This window comes from Nicotiana tabacum, chromosome 10 (genome assembly GCF_000715075.1).
Source record: "Nicotiana tabacum cultivar K326 chromosome 10, ASM71507v2, whole genome shotgun sequence".
NCBI classification, from domain to species: domain Eukaryota; kingdom Viridiplantae; phylum Streptophyta; class Magnoliopsida; order Solanales; family Solanaceae; genus Nicotiana; species Nicotiana tabacum.
Window position 1 is genome coordinate 106,827,497 of NC_134089.1, and position 18,560 is coordinate 106,846,056.

Consider the following 18,560-nt stretch of genomic DNA (forward strand, 5'->3'; position numbering starts at 1 on the left):
GTGTATATAACAATATGGAATGACCAAGATAAACCAGCACGGGTTTGGAAAACTTTAGCCCTCTCGGATTAATGCATTATGGACTCATGAATAAATGGAGTTTAATTGTTCTTATGATTTTTTAATTGCTCTGATGATTTATTGATCCACTTTTAGCGAAACCAAATTTATACAATAATCTGATTTGCAGTTCCCTAGCACACTGAACAGGTGGAAAATACTCGAGAATCGGATGGGGTTCCTTGAAAGCAAATAAAGAATAGTCAAGAGTTATGGTCATATTTTCTTTTATTTAGAGGAAGTAAAAGCAAGTAAAATATTACAAACTCACAAGCAACAGCAGCATTTTTCAAGAACAGAACCGCAAATAAAGAGGAAGGACAGTTGTTTATAGTAGAATTGACAGTGTTCCTAGGAGAAGTGGGTGGATAAAACACGGAGAACATGTGTGCAATCTGCTTCAATTTTCAATCCTGCTACAGGAAAAGTAAGATTTCTTCCTAACTTAAATAATTCAGTAAATACGAGAGAGGAAATAGTATCATTAATTAACACACAAGAGGTAATGAGCAAGCTAAATGGAAGTGAAAACAAAATCAGCCTCAACGCTAGTAGTCTCTTAAGGCTTCATTAGTGTACATATAAATATAATAACCAGAAATTACAATGCTAATTATAGCGAGAAGTATTAACCATCTCCTCTCCTTCGCTACCTTCGTCAACCACGGGTTTATATAGTCGAGCCTCAACTGCCCTCAGTCAAATTTTTCCAAGTTAATCGCCTTGACCAGAGCTCCATCCACGCTCATCGTCTGTCACAATTATAAAATGTATAAAAAATAACCAGTTTTCTTCTTTTAACAAATCAATGCAAGAAGATGCAATTAATCTACACTAACAGTTAATAATAGCGGGTGTCTCAAATGGTTTTATCATTTTTTTGAAGGCCAGCTAGATACACGAAAGGTACAACTCTTGCTCTACCTCTCACGTGGTTGATAATTGAAAATCCATGCCTGACTTGATTGATTTCTTGATATTCATGCCTGATTTGATTGATTTCTTGGTGGGCTTTTTCCATCCTTTGCGAGATTCCTTGCATGTGTTTTTGCCAAATTTGGTCTATTTCAAAGCGAGTTTGCTTCAGCCGGTCGGAAGAATATTTGTGTTCATAGACCAAACCCACACCTGCGGCACCTATCGTCTAAACAAAAAAAAGAAGTAATAAATTATGTCAAGCTACTGATAGAAATCTATGTGAAGTTGAGGCGGCAGATACAAGATCCTACAACCGCTCACTAAATGTTGTTGTTTGCTACAATTTGAAATAATATATATACATCAATGACAAATCAATTCTGCATACCGTGAAGCAAAGGAGATAATGGACAGCTGCCTCAATTGCTTTCTTCTCATCAGCAAGGTCGATGCACATTCTCTAATTCCAGAAAAAGAGATAAAAGAAAGTATTAATACTTCTGGCCTATCTAACAAAATAAAATTCTTTTAAAACTTTCTACAGGTTTTTCTCATATATAAATAAATAATAGTTAATTCATTTACCTGTGCCATTTTGAGGACGGGTTGGTGGAATATGGGATGCAAGGCACCACCTTAGCTCAGGCTAGAAGCTAAATGCTTTGCTGCAAAAGCGATAAGACGAGCGGGTGCTGACATGATGATGAACAGCTGGATTAGTGCAAGCAAGAATTGTTGTGAAGCAGAATGCAAATACATATATATGATGCTGACAGCTAATTATTGAAGCAGAATGCAAATGCATATGATATATAATTTGATGCATGCTAGGAGTGTCCATAGATGGGACAAATCATGTCTGGCGTCCAAGTTGGACTCAAGCCTACTTTTACACAAAGCAGCTAATACTTCAACCTCACTGTCACTTTGTTATATAGTAGATTGGCGATGCAACTGGACCAACTTATCGACTCCAAATTGAACAAACCAGCTAATATATAATACTTCAACCCCTCAACTCCAAAGTCTTTCCAAGTAGACAAACCAACAACTACTTCAATAGGCCTAAAGTGAAAAAGATTTGAAAACTATTCACATTCCTTCCCTTATTAAATTTTACCACACGGGCCTTTAATCAACCTTAAATCTACGATTTGATTTTCTATGGATTTCAATGGCCCTAAGTATTTGTGTCTATCATTAGTGAGAATGATGGGCAATTTCTAATGCTAAAGGACCAGTGGCGGACCCAGGATTTTGTGCAAGCGGGTTCAGTTAGAGAAGTCCATAGCTAACATAAGCGGTATAAGCGAGTTCAAAAATAATTTCTATACAAAATTTACCTTGCTTTAGCCATAATTTATGCATATACACAGTATTATTTTTTGACGAAGCGGGTTCAGTTGAACCCACTTCTCATCACTTGGGTCCGCCCCTGTAAAGGACTCTACTAGCAATGGATATACACCATTCTGGGGTTTAGTCACACAACAGTGCCAACGCCATAACATAAAGTCTTAAGCTTTCTAAGAATTAATCACAAAATTAGAACTCCAAAAAAGACTTACCAGTCAGCATGATGATGTTGATTGTCGAATCCTGTGAAAAAAGGCAAGAGGTTTCAATCACAAAGTGCTGTATCAGAAATTGAATAGTATAAGGTAGGGTGGGTGTGGGTATATATAGAAGAATATGGGGAGACCTAAGCCAAACCAGAATTGGATAAATTTAGGCCTCGACCCATTAATAAAAATAAAAATTAAAAGTAATAATAAACATATTAGGAATCGGAAACGTATTGCCCGGATAAATAGCAGCTACCAAATGGGCTTCAGATGGGGGAAGAAGAGAGATAGGGGATCAGCGGATAAAGGACAGGAGGGTGACGGAAAAGGAGTCAGTTACCTGCGAAGCCAAACCGTTGGTCTGAGCTTGATGCAGATGTCGGACGGAATTTGGGGAATTTGATCTTCTTGCACCCAAAGGTTATCGATCGTGTACGGGAACCAGGGTTAAAACTTCATTGTGTTATGTCATTTCTGCCCTCGATACAATTTACGGGTACTCTCTACGGGTACTCTCTACCATAAAATTTATGGGTACTCCGTCCATTCCAATTTATCTGAACCTGTTTGATTGAACATGGAGTTTAACAAAAAATGAAATTTTTAGAATTTGTGGTTCTAAACAAGTCAAATAATGACCCAGATTATTTGTATGGTTATAAAAGTTTCTCATTAAGAGTAAAATTATAAGTTTAAGCTAAATTGTTACTAAATTTAGAAATGTGTCATTCTTTTTGGAACAGACCAAAAAGGAAATAGGTTCACATAAACTGGATCCGTTTTAAAGGGTGTTTTATATCCCGCTTTTATTTTAAAAATCAATCTTCTTTCCCAATATTAAACAAATGACATTTTGGTTCTCCCATCTCAAACATTAATTGACATAATAGTTGATTGATCATCAAAGGGTTAAAATATAACTATCCTTATATTCTTAACTAAGAGGATGCCCTAATTAATTATACTAGTCTTAGTATGCACTTTACGCGTATACACTATTTTAATGGATAAAATAACTATACAAAATTTGTATAAATTTTATATTAAAATATTATATAAAATAGAAGCGCATGTTTTTGAAAATGATAAATGTAGATCCTATATACCCAACTCAACGAAAGAAGAAACTGCTATTCTCACTCATCAGTTAATATATTCAACTAAAAATTTATTTTAGATTTATAATAATTTAAATATAGTAGATATACATAGTATTTCGCATGTATCTTATTAATCATTACAAAATTTGTATAAATTATCTCCCTTTCTCATCTTTATATATTTTAAATTCATTAGGTAATTACAGTACTTTTTTGGGTCAGGTAATTATAGTATTTCTCGACACAATTTATTAATCTTCATCTGACCGCATTGCATCAATATGGATCCAATAATCCATTAGGTGTACATTCAGAATGACAGCAGCTCTCTCCTCCCTGTAGCAGGCGAGGCAAAAAAGACTGTTAATGCCCCTTGCATTTCCCTCTTTGAGTTGGCCTATCAAAAAGAAAAAAACAAGTGAATGCGCTTGTCATGATCGCTGCACATCCTAGCGTAGTGCCCTGCTTGCTTAGCAACGAAAGCTACGGGTAAGAATGAACGACTTTGCGGAAGCCGATGACTACTATGATTTATGGGTTTTTGACGAGTTCCAGAACCACGAGAGGGAAAACGTCATGGGAGAAGCCGTATATTCGAAGAACGCAAATGTTTTCAACTATACAACCCGAGCGACCAAACTTAACATAAATGTAGCCACTGGAGCCATTCTAAAAAGGACCTTTTTTCTCAAGATATCCTCCAAACTGTTGGAGCGGTTGCTCTCGTCCCTTTCACTCTTTAACCTGATCTCTACATTCATAGCTTGAAAAAGTAAAAGAGGGTCACCGTTTTTTCCTCCGACTTTCACTCTCATTCGCGAAGCGAAGAAAGCGGGCTTTGCCCTACCCCCAAAAAAAGTACAAACTAGTCAAAAGACAACCTGCCTTATTCTTTTCCCGTTCGGGGCCCATATGGTTCTGTCTTGGAGGTAAGAAATCTTGACTCATGAAATACCTTGAGAAAGAGGGATCTCCGAGATCCACGGGAGATATGTCTTTTGTAGGTGATGAAAAGCGGCATCCCACCGATCCCCGAATCAGCTATGTAGGTCGGTGGCTACCTAAGAAAATTCCGATTCGATCCGCCAAAAAAGACTCGTGGGAAGTAGATAGAGACTTAGTTGATACAAACCTATGAATAGAAAAACGAAGACGGGTGGACCTTGAATTAAATCTGAGCCTCATTACTCTTTACTGCATGCCTCTCTGCCTGTTTTCGTTTTTTTTTTAGAATACCTGCCCTGCGCATGGGTCCATAACTTCTCATCTTGTTTTGTATTTGATTAGAAGTCTCATTTCAATGCTGCGGTTCATGACCGTAACAATAAAGCTTGGCAGGTAAGCTACCTTGAGCCATCTTCGGCTTCGATTCGTTACGCCCAGCTAGCAGACCGACTAATGGGAATCGAGACATCATTGTTTTCTCCTCACCCACTAAAAAGAGAAAAGGCCTTGGACCACCTTAAGCAAAATAGAGAACTAGGGGACCCACCGGGAAAGATACAGACTTTAGAGCATCAAGTCATACATAAATCGGAGTGACTTCACTACTGTCCGCCCTTACACAGGGTCCCCTCAAGAAAAGAAAATGCGATACTGGCCTAACCAGTCGTACTTTGACCAGGCTTCGAGAAACTTCGCCCCTTGAAAGACAGCGTAATAGCCCACTGATCGAGCGCTCTTGCGCCGAAGATGAACTGGGCTCATCGCATTCCATTCATGACCTAACGACTATCCCTCTTTCTGGGAGGGAATCACTTGTTGGATCGAGCTCCGCCTTTTCTTTTCCAATTCCTTCTTTTCGTTCTACTTAGGTGGAGCAATCCAAACTCTCGACAGAATATAAAAGAGAACATGGCCATGAGAGAGTTGAAATCTATAGTATGCTGATTGGGGTGGGTCAGTAGAGGACAGGAGATCAACTTCTGGATGAGATAAGATCGTTGAGAAAGCATCTTGAGAAAAAGCAAACTTTTAAGGGCCACCAAAAAGAAAAAAACGAAACAGAGAGATACTGTTCCCAAAATCAAAAAAAGAAATAAAAAATGGGCCAATTCAATAAAACAGGAGGAAAACGTGAGAGTTACCAAAAGTTTTACCAAATCAAAGAACAATGGAAAGAGAGTTACCAAGTGGTACTTGGTTCGCTCTATTTCTTTATCTCCCCATGAATCATATGTTTGTAATAGTAGGGACATAATTTTTTCAATTCTAATCGATTAGTTGTATTGGTGCCGGTTCTTTTGAGTAATATATCTGGAAATACCTCTTGTGTTCCCAACAAATAAGTAATTTTTTATATCCTTCTATGAACCATACGAGCACATCCTCTGTCACCCCCACCGTGCTTATGGCTCTATACCCCAACCCAACTTGCTCTGGCCCCGGCTGGTGGGTGGGGGTATAGCCTCTAGCGCCAATGTCCATGAATCAAAGGTGTCTATTTGTCAAAGGCATTGTTCTACTCCTTTTCTTCCTCCTCAAGAGCGTCCAAGTAAAAGATAGGGTGGTTTCCTACCCATATTGCTGATTTCGTGACCGCTTAGGCTTGGTTTACTTTGGTTTGAATGTAAACTAAAATAAGCGGCATTTATCCAAACAAAGGAAACCATCATTTGATAACCAGAGTCATTCTTTGATAAATGATCACTATGAATCAGACTAAATAGAATTTGATCGGATAACGGATCTTAAGAGGCGGAAGAAAAGGAACCTTGGCGACCCAGAGATCGCGGAGTCTGCGCCCGTGCCGAAAGTGAAGAAGCTTTCCTCTCCTTTCAGTCGAGCATGCCCGCCCTTTAGCACTTCATTTCCCGAAGTGGGAGTAGGAGAAAGGAAAGTGCAGTCGATCAATTACCATGCCGTGTCGTAAGACAAAAAGTCACCCGCAGGAACTTAAAACCAATATCTTGGGGGAAAGGCCTCTACTCTACGAACCAAGTTCCCAAATTATTTTTATTTCCATTTGACTTTTCGTTGTTCCGCTTAATTCGCATTTTATCGCTTTCTTGTTTCTCTCCTCTGCTGGCTCGTTGTTCTTTTCAAATACTATTGCGCTTTCTTGGTTGTATTTGATTTCTTTGGGTTAGGCAAATAGTATCGGCCCTCTAACTTCCAGTTATATGTTGTGCGGCTCCCGCAAAGCGAATGAAGGGAAGCTCTTGGAGCTTTCGAGTGAGCTTACGCTTACTTTCGGCCTCTTTGATTGGTAGGCGAGCGAGCTAAGCCCCTACTTAAGATTCAATTCATAAGACTGCTTGCAACAACAGAAAGGAAGGGTTCCACGTAGTTGTTGTGTCCGCTCCCTTCTTAATCAGTGGGGCACAACAGGTTCGGCATCTACTACAAAAGAGAGAATCCACTTCAGATAACCACGTCTCTTATAGGAAACGTGTGGAATGGCCGAGAGCGGACCTTTTTGGATATATAATCCAAGTCGATAGTAGAGTTAAGGGAAAAGTTGGCTGATGGAAAACTATTTTCATGTTTGATTCAGAGAGCACTTTTTTCTTGCACTACGGCTTTTCAGCCTCCTGCAGGTCCCTTCATTTCCTCCGCCTTACACGGACTTAAAAGAGTACCTCAGGCGGATTAGTGCGACTATGTGAGTTGACAACAATACACCACTTGGATAATCGGTATCACTGTCTATAGGTCGAGTCATGAGATCTAAGGTGCAAATACTCGACGCCATGAATTAAGAAATCACAATCAAAGTCAAAGGTTTGTTGGTGGCAAGATCGGTTTCGTTCAAGCAAAGGGCACCCTATAACCAGAAAGAGGAAATAGGGGTTTTCCTCGATACGGAAGTTCTCTGGGATGAGCTTGGGGCGAACAAGCATATTGGCCTCACATCGATCGTTCTGTCCACTGATCTCATCAACTATTTTAATAAATATAATGGTTAAGTATAGTTATAATTATTGATTTCTTACTACAAGTAAAAAAGTTTTATATAATTAAGTCGCTTAAAATGATCAAACCCTTTATTCTATCAAATACATGTCAACAATAAAAATAACAACAACAACAACAACAACAATAATAATAATAATAATAATAATAATAATAATAATAATAATGAAAAAGCAGTATTGTTTGGATAAATATTTGACTCGGTACGAAATTTAAGTAAAAAAGAAATTTTATTTTAAAACTTAAAACAAACAATAAAATTTTTTATGGTTGCAAATCAATTTAATAAGGGTAAATTAGGAATTCTCTGAATAAGAAAATGTGACATTATTTTGTGGACGGACTATCTTTAACCGATTTATAAATTTATTCGTATCTTGTGTAATTTTAAACTATTTAGTTCCATTTTGTTATTTGGTAATCACTGTTGCGGAAGCCAAATGTATATAGTGTGAATAAGTCACAACTACTATACCAAAATTATGACAGCCACCAAATAATAAATAAGACAATAAAACAACAATAAAGGGAACACCAGAATTTACGAGGTTCGGCTAATTTTGCCTACTCCTCGGACACAACCAAAATTTTATTTCACTCCAAAAATACAAGTGAAATAATACTAAAGAGAGAAGATACAAATGCCTTAAACAGATGAGAAGGCAAATGAGAGGTGTGTCTCAATCCTAAACATTAGGCCTTCTTTTATAGGGGAAAAATCCTCTCCAAACTTAACTCCCAACCAATGTGGGACTTTGGCATTTTGCCAAACTTCAACAAATCTCCACCTTGGCAAAATTCCACATTTTCAATTCTCTCTCAATAACAAATTTTGGTTGTGTCTTCATCTTCAATCTTCAGTGTTCAACAATGTTGATCAAATCCAAACAATGTTGAAACTTGACCGCAGTCACCACCTTTGTCAGCATATCAGCAGGATTCTCTGTAGTATGAATTTTCTTCACCGTGACTCCACCTTCTTCTATGATTTCTCGTACAAAATGATACCGAACATCAATGTGCTTCGTCCTTGCATGATAAACTTGGTTCTTCGCTAATTGAATAGCACTTTGACTATCACAAAAAATTGTGATACCTTTTTGTTCAACACCAAGCTCCTTTAGCAATCCTTGAAGCCATATTGCCTCTTTCACACAATCTGTAATAGCCATGTACTCTGCCTCTGTTGTAGACAAAGCAACTGTTGACTGCAAAGTAGACTTCCAACTAACTGGTGTCTTTGCAAAAGTAAACACATAACCAGTAGTTGATCTTCGTTTGTCCATATCACCCTCAAAATCTGAGTCACAATATCCAACTACAGACTGATTGTCTTCCTGCTCAAAAACTAACCCGACATCTACAGTATTATGAATATACCGTAGAATCCACTTCACAGCTTGCCAATGCTCCTTCCCTGGATTGTGCATATATCTGCTAATAACTCCAACAGCTTGTGAAATGTCAGGCCTTGTGCAAACCATTGCATACATCAAGCTACCAACAACATTTGCGTATGGTACCTTTGACATATACTCTCGTTCAGCTTCATCCATTGGCGACATAGTAGTACTTAGCTTAAAATGGGAAGCAAGTGGAGTACTAACTGGCTTAGTCTTGTCATCTATGCCAAAACGTTGAAGTACTCTCTTCAAATATTCCTTTTGAGATAAACAGAGTTTCTTTGAACGTCTATCTCTAATTATCTCCATGCCAAGAATTTTCTTTGCCTCACCCAAATCCTTCATCTCGAACTCCTTCTTCAGTTGAATCTTCAACTTATCAATTTCTTCCAAATTCTTGGAAGCTATCAACATATCATCAACATATAGGAGAAGATATACAAAGGAACCATCTTTAAGCTTGTGCAAATACACACAATGATCGTATTTGCTTCTCTTGTACCTTTGCCGCAACATAAACTCGTCAAATCGCTTGTACCATTGTCTAGAAGATTGTTTCAATCCGTACAACGATTTTTCAAGTTTGCACACCATATTTTCTTTTCCAGCAACTTTGAATCCTTCTGGCTGAGTCATGTAGATTTCCTCCTCCAAGTTTCCATGTAAAAACGCAGTTTTTACATCCATCTGAACTAGTTCCAAATCCAATTGTGCTACCAAAGCCAACATAATTCTAATGGAGGAATGTTTTACAACTGGAGAAAACACTTCATTGTAATCAATTCCCTCCTTTTGAGCATATCCTTTGGCCACCAATCTTGCTTTGTAGCGAACATCTAATTGGTTAGGAAATCCTTTTTTCTTTGCAAATACCCATTTGCACCCAATTGCTTTCTTTCCCTTCGGGAGATTGGCCAATCTCCATGTATGATTCTGATGAAGGGACTGTATTTCATCATTCATGGCAATCCTCCACTTATCTTCTTCTGAACTTTGGACAGCGTCTTTATAAGTAGTAGGAATATCATCAGCTACAATTGAGGTTGCACAAGCAACCGTCTCTATGAGACGAACAGGTTTCGTTATTGTTCTTTTTGGCCTGCTGGTTGCTATTGATTCAAGTTGTTGTTGAGATTCCTGAGTTGGAATCTCCTCTACTGGCTCTCCTTCCAGAGGGTAATCTTCATTTGTTTCCTCCTCTGCTTCTTGTGTAGGAAAAATAAATTTTCCCTCAAACTCCACCTGCTTAGAAGCACCTTCATTTTGTTTGGTATCTTCTGTTACCTTATTTACCATAGCAAATTCATCAAAGGTAACATCTCTGCTGAATATTACTTTCTTTGTCATAGGACACCATAATCGATATCCTTTGACTCCAGAAGTAATTCCCATAAAAATAGCCTTCTTTGCCCTTGGATCCAATTTTGACTCTGTCACATGATAATATGCAGTTGAGCCAAACACGTGCAAAGAGTTATAATCTACAGCAGGTTTTCCGTACCATTTTTCAAATGGTGTTTTGCCATCAATAGCAGCAGATGGTAGACGATTAATGAGGTGGCATGCATATGTAATTGCCTCAGCCCAAAATTCTTTGCCCAAGCCAGCATTGGACAACATACATCGTACCTTCTCCAGCAAGGTCCGGTTCATACGTTCTGCCACTCCATTCTGTTGTGGTGTATGTCTAACAGTGAAGTGTCGGACGATGCCATCATTTTCACAGACCTTATTGAAATGATCATTTTTGTATTCACCTCCATTGTCTGTGCGAATACACTTGATTCTCCTGCCTGTCTGATTCTCCACCATCGTCTTCCATTTGAGAAAAATTCCCAACACTTCATCTTTGCTCTTCATTGTATACACCCATACTCTTCGGGAAAAATCATCAACAAAGGTTACAAAATAGTGCTTCCCACCCAATGAAGGTGTTTTGGAAGGACCCCAAACATCAGAGTGTACATAATCCAAAATGCCTTTAGTATTATGGATCGTTGTACCAAATTTAACCCTTGTCTGTTTCCCTTTAACACAATGCTCACAAAACTCCAAGTTGCAAGCCTTTACTCCTTTTAACAATCCATGATCTGATAGAGTTTTCAAGGATTTTCCTCCAGCATGTCCCAAGCGCATGTGCCATAGCTTGGTTGCTTCTGCCTCTTTGTTGTCACTGGATGTTACTGTCGCTGTCCCAATAATTGTACTGCCACGATAGCGGTACATATTATTATTCTTCCGATTAGCCTTCATTACCACTAGTGCACCGGAGCATACTCTCATCACTCCATTTTCTGCAATGATTTTGAACCCTTTTAATTCCAGGGCTCCCACAGAGATGAGATTTTTCTTCAAATCCGGTACATATCGAACATCTGTCAATGTTCTGATCATTCCATCATGGTTCCTTAATCGTATTGAACCAATGCCATATGAAGTAAGAGGGCTGTTATCCGCTGTGTGGATGACTCCATATTCTCCTTCTTGAAATTCCACGAACCAGTCCCTGTTGGGACACATATGATAGCTACAAGCCGAGTCCATCAACCATATGTCTGATGATGTTGATGACTCTGTTGTAACTAATGAGAAGTCTGAATCATCACAATCAGCTACATTTGAATCCATAATAGCCTTTCCATTGTTATGTTTGGCCTTATTCTTCAACTTCGGACAGTCTTTCTTCCAGTGCCCTTTTTCTCGACAAAAGGCACATTCATCTTTGCTGGGTCTGGATCTTGACTTGGATCTTCCCTTCTTTGTCCTCGTTTGATTTTAAGGACGACCCCTCACAAACAGTGCTTCTCCTTCTCCGCCCTTCTGTTTTTCTCGCTTTCTTTGTTCATAGCTGTACAAAGCTGAACAAACTTCTCTGAGAGAAATTTCGTCATTTCCATGGAGTAGAGTAGTTTCAAGGTGCTCGTACTCATCAGGAAGTGACGCCAACAACATTAAGGCCAAGTCACCATCATCATAAGTTGTATCCATATTTTGCAAATCTGTGACCAACTTATTGAAACTGGTGATATGTTCATTCATCGTGGTACCAGGAACATAGGTGAAGTGAAACAGTCTCTTCTTCATGTACAATTTATTTTGACTGTTTTTCTTCAAAAATTTATCCTCCAGTGCTTTCCATAATTTACTTGCAGAAGTTTCCTTTGTGTATGGATATTTCTGCTCTCTAGCAAGGTAGGATCGAATGGTACCGCAAGCAACACGGTTGATAATCTTCCAATCTTCTTCTCCAATAACATCTGGTTTCTTTTCTTCAATGGCCAGATCTAGCCCTTGTTGAAAAAGGACATCTAGAACCTCGCCTTGCCACATCCCAAAATGTCCGGACCCGTCAAAAATTTCTACCGCAAATTTCGCATTTGACACAATTCTTGTCATAAGCGAAGATGCCAATGATGACGTATTGTTGACACTTGATGTAGATTCTTCTTGTTTATTGTCCCCCATATTTGACACAAATATTATTTAATAGCTGACGACACAAATCAAGATTATTTCCTTTCTGATGTAGAAGATCAGACTAAGCTGCAACTACAGAGCATACTCAGACAGAACCTTGACTCAGTTACCAAGATAAATCTTTTCTGATGTGGAAGATCAGACTATGCTGCAACCACAGAGCATACTTAGACAGTACCTTGGCTCTGATACCAATTGTTGCGGAAGCCAAATGTATATAGTGTGAATAAGTCACAACTACTATACCAAAATTATGACAGCCACCAAATAATAAATAAGACAATAAAGCAACAATAAAGGGAACACCAGAATTTACGAGGTTCGGCTAATTTTGCCTACTCCTCGGACACAACCAAAATTTTATTTCACTCCAAAAATACAAGTGAAATAATACTAAAGAGAGAAGATACAAATGCCTTAAACAGATGAGAAGGCAAATGAGAGGTGTGTCTCAATCCTAAACATTAGGCCTTCTTTTATAGGGGAAAAATCCCCTCCAAACTTAACTCCCAACCAATGTGGGACTTTGGCATTTTGCCAAACTTCAACAATCACTACAATCATATTGAGATAGAAAACAAAACATCCATACAAAATTTTAATGCCTCAAAATTTATATTTATACAAATCAATATTACAACAGGAACACTCGCTGATACCCACTAAACTTTCGCTTTCATTACTCCTCATCAGCATGCAATGTTTCAATAGTATCTTTATGCCTGTCTGACTTGTGCCTAAGTAAGATCCAAGAAAGTAGAATGTCAGTATAATATGTTGATTTTGCAATAGAATGTTGGACTTCCGGCATGTACTGTAGTATATTTGAAGCAAAATTATTACTGAAGTATCTATTTCTTTGTCACACCAATTCTCATAAGAGCAACATATGCTAGCAACCTGTAAGCCACAAGCATTATAGCCAATGCAACCACAGATATCGCTTTATCTCCGATCCCTACTGACTTTATTGCAGGAAAATCTTCAACATAACAAGTTGTATTTATGCCACAAGTATATGTTTCCCCTGCCTCAAACTGTGACCCTATCAACAACTTGAATGTGTACTGGCTAATCGATATGTATTTGATCCAGGCAATGAAGCTAGGAACATGGTGAACATAATATCCTCCCGCTAATGTGAACGATAACATGATTACTGAACCAAGTATAGTAGCTGATTTTTGGTCCATAACCAATGCACCAAGAGCAAGTCCAAGGCCATGTGAGACTAATACACTGAACAAGAGAGTGAATAAGGTAGAGAAGAAATTCAGCGCAAATGGTTTTAGGCCTGCTATCCAGTATGTTATGATAACAAAAATAGTAGGAAGAACCAGCTCCATTGGAAGGTCACCGACAGTTCTTGACATGAAGTATGAAGAGAGTCTGTACATGCCTGAAGATCTTTCCTTCTCTAGCATCATTCTTTCTTGGGGGAACGTAAAAATGGCTTGGAAGAGAGGATAGAAGCCCCAGAATCCAGAGTAGAAGAACATAAGCCCAATCTGCATTAATTGATAAAATTAGAACTCTTAACCGGTGTGGTTTACTGTCGGAGATTATAGGGATTGATTATGTAGTGGTTGATAATGCAGGGATTGTTATATAATGAAGAATAATGCAGAGATTGTTATGCAGAAATTGATTATTAGAAGGGCATTATTGTCTTTAGATGATCTTATACACGCATTGTTACTACATGGATTCTTGTCCTACATTCCATCCTGTATTATATTAATACAAATTTGTGTATAAGTTATACACAGAATTAGTAATGCATTGTTTGGTTTCCAGTATTAAGCTATGCCATAACTAATGCAGATCGGAGTTTAATAATAGAAACCAAACACCACAGTACTTATATGAAGATTATATTAGTTATGCCAGAGACATTGTATAAGCAATCCAATTTGTTTTACCGATACTAAATCTTCTCATATTTCACCAAACGATCTAGATTACTCAGGTTTATTGAGCCTAAAATGGTCACATTACATCAATATTATGGAATTCTTTAACTATTCAGTACGTTATTTTTATAGTTGAGATTCACAGAAAGACTACCATCTTTCGGGTAAAACTGAGAAGGCCAAACTTTCACCTGCATTTGGTATGAAAAAGAGGAAGTACTGATTACCTGATCTTGTATGTCTTTAGATTGCCACCACAATAACCCACACAAGAAAGCTACCACTAAGACCTGTCCAATCTTGAGACCAGAGAAGGACTCGTGTTTTCGTTCTTTCATTCCTCTTCTAAACAATACCGAAAATTGCTGCCACCAGGTGTTTGACCATTGACTGAATTTCCCTTTATGTGATTTTTCATGAACTTGTTGATCATCAAATTTTCGCAATTCTTCCTTCACGCTATCCAACAGATCGGTTTTGAAAGCAGTTACTAAAGTTTGCTTGACTGATGCTTGATCTTCTTGTGGATCATCTAAAACACCTGCACAATTGCAATGCACCAGTTTACTAATCATCCAACTCTTATTTGCTGAAAGATAATGAATATATGACAATTTATAAATGAGCAAGAATTTGTCTTAGAAACGTGAAGGAAAATCCCAAACCGTGTGGGTTTTGTTACATAATGAGTTTTGATGCGACAAAAAAAAAAAACTGAAGATAGATTGTTCTTATTTAAGAGATGATCACAGTGAACTGATTCATTGGCAATGTATATAGCTTTCACTATAATTCAATGTTACGCTAGCTTCTTTGTTATCTTTATGTGTGACTTTTGCAGCCTTAGATCACACAATAATCTAGTTCAATGTACATAAAATTGTAGCCTTGGCGCATGCTAGGAAGAAAAGGGTGCAAGATGATGGAAGAAAGAAAGGTCGGAAAAAGTAGATTCTCATCCATTTGGCAGGCAAAAAGAAAAAAACAAGAATTCCTAAGAGGAAATAAATTTTATATGCTCCTATACAACATCAGGCTGATATATAGAAGGTGTAAAAGACAATAGTGATAAACAAATCAGATCGCATAATTGATTAGGACAATATAAGATTAATTAAAGAGTACTCTACCCTAGAACTTAAAATGCTAGCCTTGCTGTGGGCAGACTGCAGCGATGTGAAAATATCTAAAAACTAACATGAAAAATAAGTCTTGATGAATGCTTGTAAAACTATAAGATAACATACCATTTGCAAGATCTAACAAGAAGTCGGAGGGATTCATTGCGACTAAGGGGGAATATCCAATACTCGAAAAATATCCCATGGCATCTTCGCCTCGCCCAAAGTACAATGGATTTCCTTCTGATAATAACAACACTTTGTGGAACATGTAAAATAGCCTACTTGAAGGCTGGTGTATTGTCATCACAATAGTCCTCCCGCCCTTCACTAGCTCCCACAAAGTCGACACAATCTTTTGAGCTGTAGTTGAATCAAGGCCTGATGTTGGTTCGTCCAAAAAAAGTAAACTTGGATTAATAAGCATTTCTTGCCCAATACTGACCCTTTTCCGCTCCCCTCCAGAAATTCCTCTCAATAACGGACCTCCAATAATGCTGTCCTTGCATTTTGTCAATCCCAACTGAGATATTACAGCTTCTGCATGCACAACTTTTTCCTCGTGAGATAATGTTTTAGGCAAGCGGAGCAGGGCAGTAAATACAAGTGTTTCAGTCACGGTGAGGTGAGGGTAAAGAATGTCATCTTGGGTAACAAATCCAGTGTAACGCTTCATGGCGTTGGTGAAGGGCTTTCCATTATAAGTTATACTGCCAGCAAGACGGCCACTCAACCGGCCTCCTAGTCCGGTTAGTAGAGTTGTTTTACCACTGCCGGAAGGCCCTAACATGGCCAGCATTTCACCAGGGAAAACTATGCCCGTTATCCCCTTCAAGATTATTTTCTCTTCTTCCGGCTTAGAGGAACTATTGAATAACCCTTCTTTCTTAGGCTTAATCTTGTACACAACATTCTCAAACTGCACATTTTGAACACCCAGATCACTTTAGCAAATAACCGGAATTTATAATTCACAGGACTGAAGTATAATAAGCAGAGTCAGAACTAAAAATTTAAACTTGATGGATTTAACCTTTAAATTCTTACTATTGAACCTAAAATAGTGGAATCAGTTGAACCGAATAAACTAGGCTCTATCCGCCTCAGATGTTTAGGTGACTCGTGTTATAAGAAAAAAATACTTGAACAAATTTTTCTGTGGTGTGTGTTCATGACTAATGATGAAAATCAGTAGGCGGGTGCGCACACACATATATAGATATACAGGATTGTGCACGACTTTTCTTTCCCTCCGAAAGTAAGTACAATTAACTCTCCTTAATTAAAATAGAGAAAACAAACTACATTGAGCAAAAGGAAATAAAATGGATACAATTTATGTAAAAGAATAAACAACAACGGAATTGGAGTAAAACAAATAGAAACACAAGAATAAGCACAATGGTGAAGGGAAGGAATTTGTATATTAGGATTAAATTGGACAAATTTAAAATAATCGAACGAATCACACAAAAGGAATGTGTTCAAATAAGAATGTCGATTCGATTTTTAAGTCTACAATCGCCATCACACCTTTTTTATTTTCATTAAGTAACCATCAAATATCAAATTCAAAGGAATGCATGCATGCAAGTTTCCAGGAAACGATAACTACAATCAGAAAATCCGACTAATTATTAAGTAGATTACATAAATTTAACATGGAATAATTAATTACCTTGAGAGTTACAGGAAGATTAGTTTTCTTGAAGATGGCGGCAGTTTCGAGCTGAGTAATTTGTATGTCCGCCATCTCCTCTTCCATATTTGGGGCTTCTTATTCTTTTTTTCCTGGACGCTCCCCCCTCCCCTATATATTTATTTGAAGAGAAAAAAAAATGGAAGAATGGGAATGGAGCTGTATCCAGAAAATGAGATAAAGGAGCAGAATTTGATGTCTTATAAGTTCTTGGGTATACGTAAAGTTTGGAGAGAGGGATTGATACGTGTTTACAAAATATAAGGTGTAATAAATGTGTAAATTAAAACACTTTAGAAGTAGGGGAATAAACGTAATTAAGTTATAACACACACGGGTATGAACATAACATGTAATCTTCATGTCATGCGAGAAAGATGATATATAGCTGCACTTGGATTCTTTTGGTTGAATCCAGGATACAGCATTAGCTGGCGAATCCGCCAGGATTTAGCCTTTACATAATGGGTTCAAACTATTTTAACAAACTATTAAATACTAAGTCATAATTTCAAAAGCATAATAAATATTTGTCCTAAGAATCTTTAATTGTTGAATCTATTAAGTCTAGATATATTATATACAATTATTTTCAACATGAGCATGATATATAATTGGACTATCTGAGTCGAAGAGCAATGAATTTGTTTACCGCGAAAATGGTAATAACAATTAAATTTAATTTTATGGTTCTAAAAATACGTGATCTATTTTTATGCTATTTGTTAAGGCAATAGATGCTAAGTAAGGTACTTGGAATAAAGATAAGAGCTTAAAAAACAAGATATTAACCAAACCGAATCGCTGTCAATCGAGGCCTCAAGCTTGCTTATTCGGGGCCTCGAGGCCGAGTCCGATGTTCGCCGAGGGCGGTCGATGGAGACAAACAGTTATAATAAAATCAACAATGGCTCTTTATGACCAATAATAAGCAATAAATGAAGAACAATGAATAGAACGCAATAAATTCAAGCAATAAATGAAGCAATGAGACCAAGAGAATATGTTAGAGAGCAGAGAGAATATTCTAGTGTATTTAGTATTAAGCATCAGGTCCCTACGAAATGACAAGGATCCACTTTATATATGAGGGAAAATTCCAACATAGTACAAATACATTTATTACAAAGATATGGAGATAGGACATCTAGTCGATGTCATGATTCGGGTCTGAACCTAGCTCACTAGACTTTGTCAGCCCTAGTTATGCGCCTTGGGAACTCCCCACTTTTCATCATAGTCGTTGGTCTGCATTGCCCCGAGGTCGAGCGTCGATGACCCTCGAGGGTGAACCTCGACCATAGACTCAAACCCGTGAAATATGCTTGCGAGGCATCACAACGACGGAAAATTAGACCATCTGATTTTACCGTATACAGAATTAAAAAT

At 37.8% G+C, this 18,560-nt stretch overlaps 2 protein-coding genes across 2 annotated transcripts; both read right to left on the reverse strand.

Moving 5' to 3' along the window:
- Positions 1-524: 524 nt before the first annotated feature.
- On the reverse strand, positions 525-3,022 carry LOC107763890 (uncharacterized). Its single transcript, XM_016582400.2, has 6 exons — positions 2,884-3,022; positions 2,547-2,577; positions 1,564-1,670; positions 1,367-1,438; positions 985-1,204; positions 525-812 (listed from the first exon to the last, which is right to left on the reverse strand). Exons 3-6 carry the CDS (start codon positions 1,570-1,572, stop codon positions 775-777), a joined length of 339 nt encoding a protein of 112 aa, XP_016437886.1. The 5' UTR covers positions 1,573-1,670; positions 2,547-2,577; positions 2,884-3,022; the 3' UTR covers positions 525-774.
- Positions 3,023-12,867: 9,845 nt separating this feature from the next.
- Positions 12,868-17,399, reverse strand: LOC107821563 (ABC transporter G family member 9-like). Its single transcript, XM_016647995.2, has 4 exons — positions 17,151-17,399; positions 15,599-16,391; positions 14,579-14,892; positions 12,868-13,946 (listed from the first exon to the last, which is right to left on the reverse strand). The coding sequence occupies exons 1-4, from the start codon at positions 17,235-17,237 to the stop codon at positions 13,290-13,292; spliced, it is 1,851 nt and encodes a 616-aa protein (XP_016503481.2). The 5' UTR covers positions 17,238-17,399; the 3' UTR covers positions 12,868-13,289.
- Between the last annotated feature and the right edge of the window lie 1,161 nt (positions 17,400-18,560).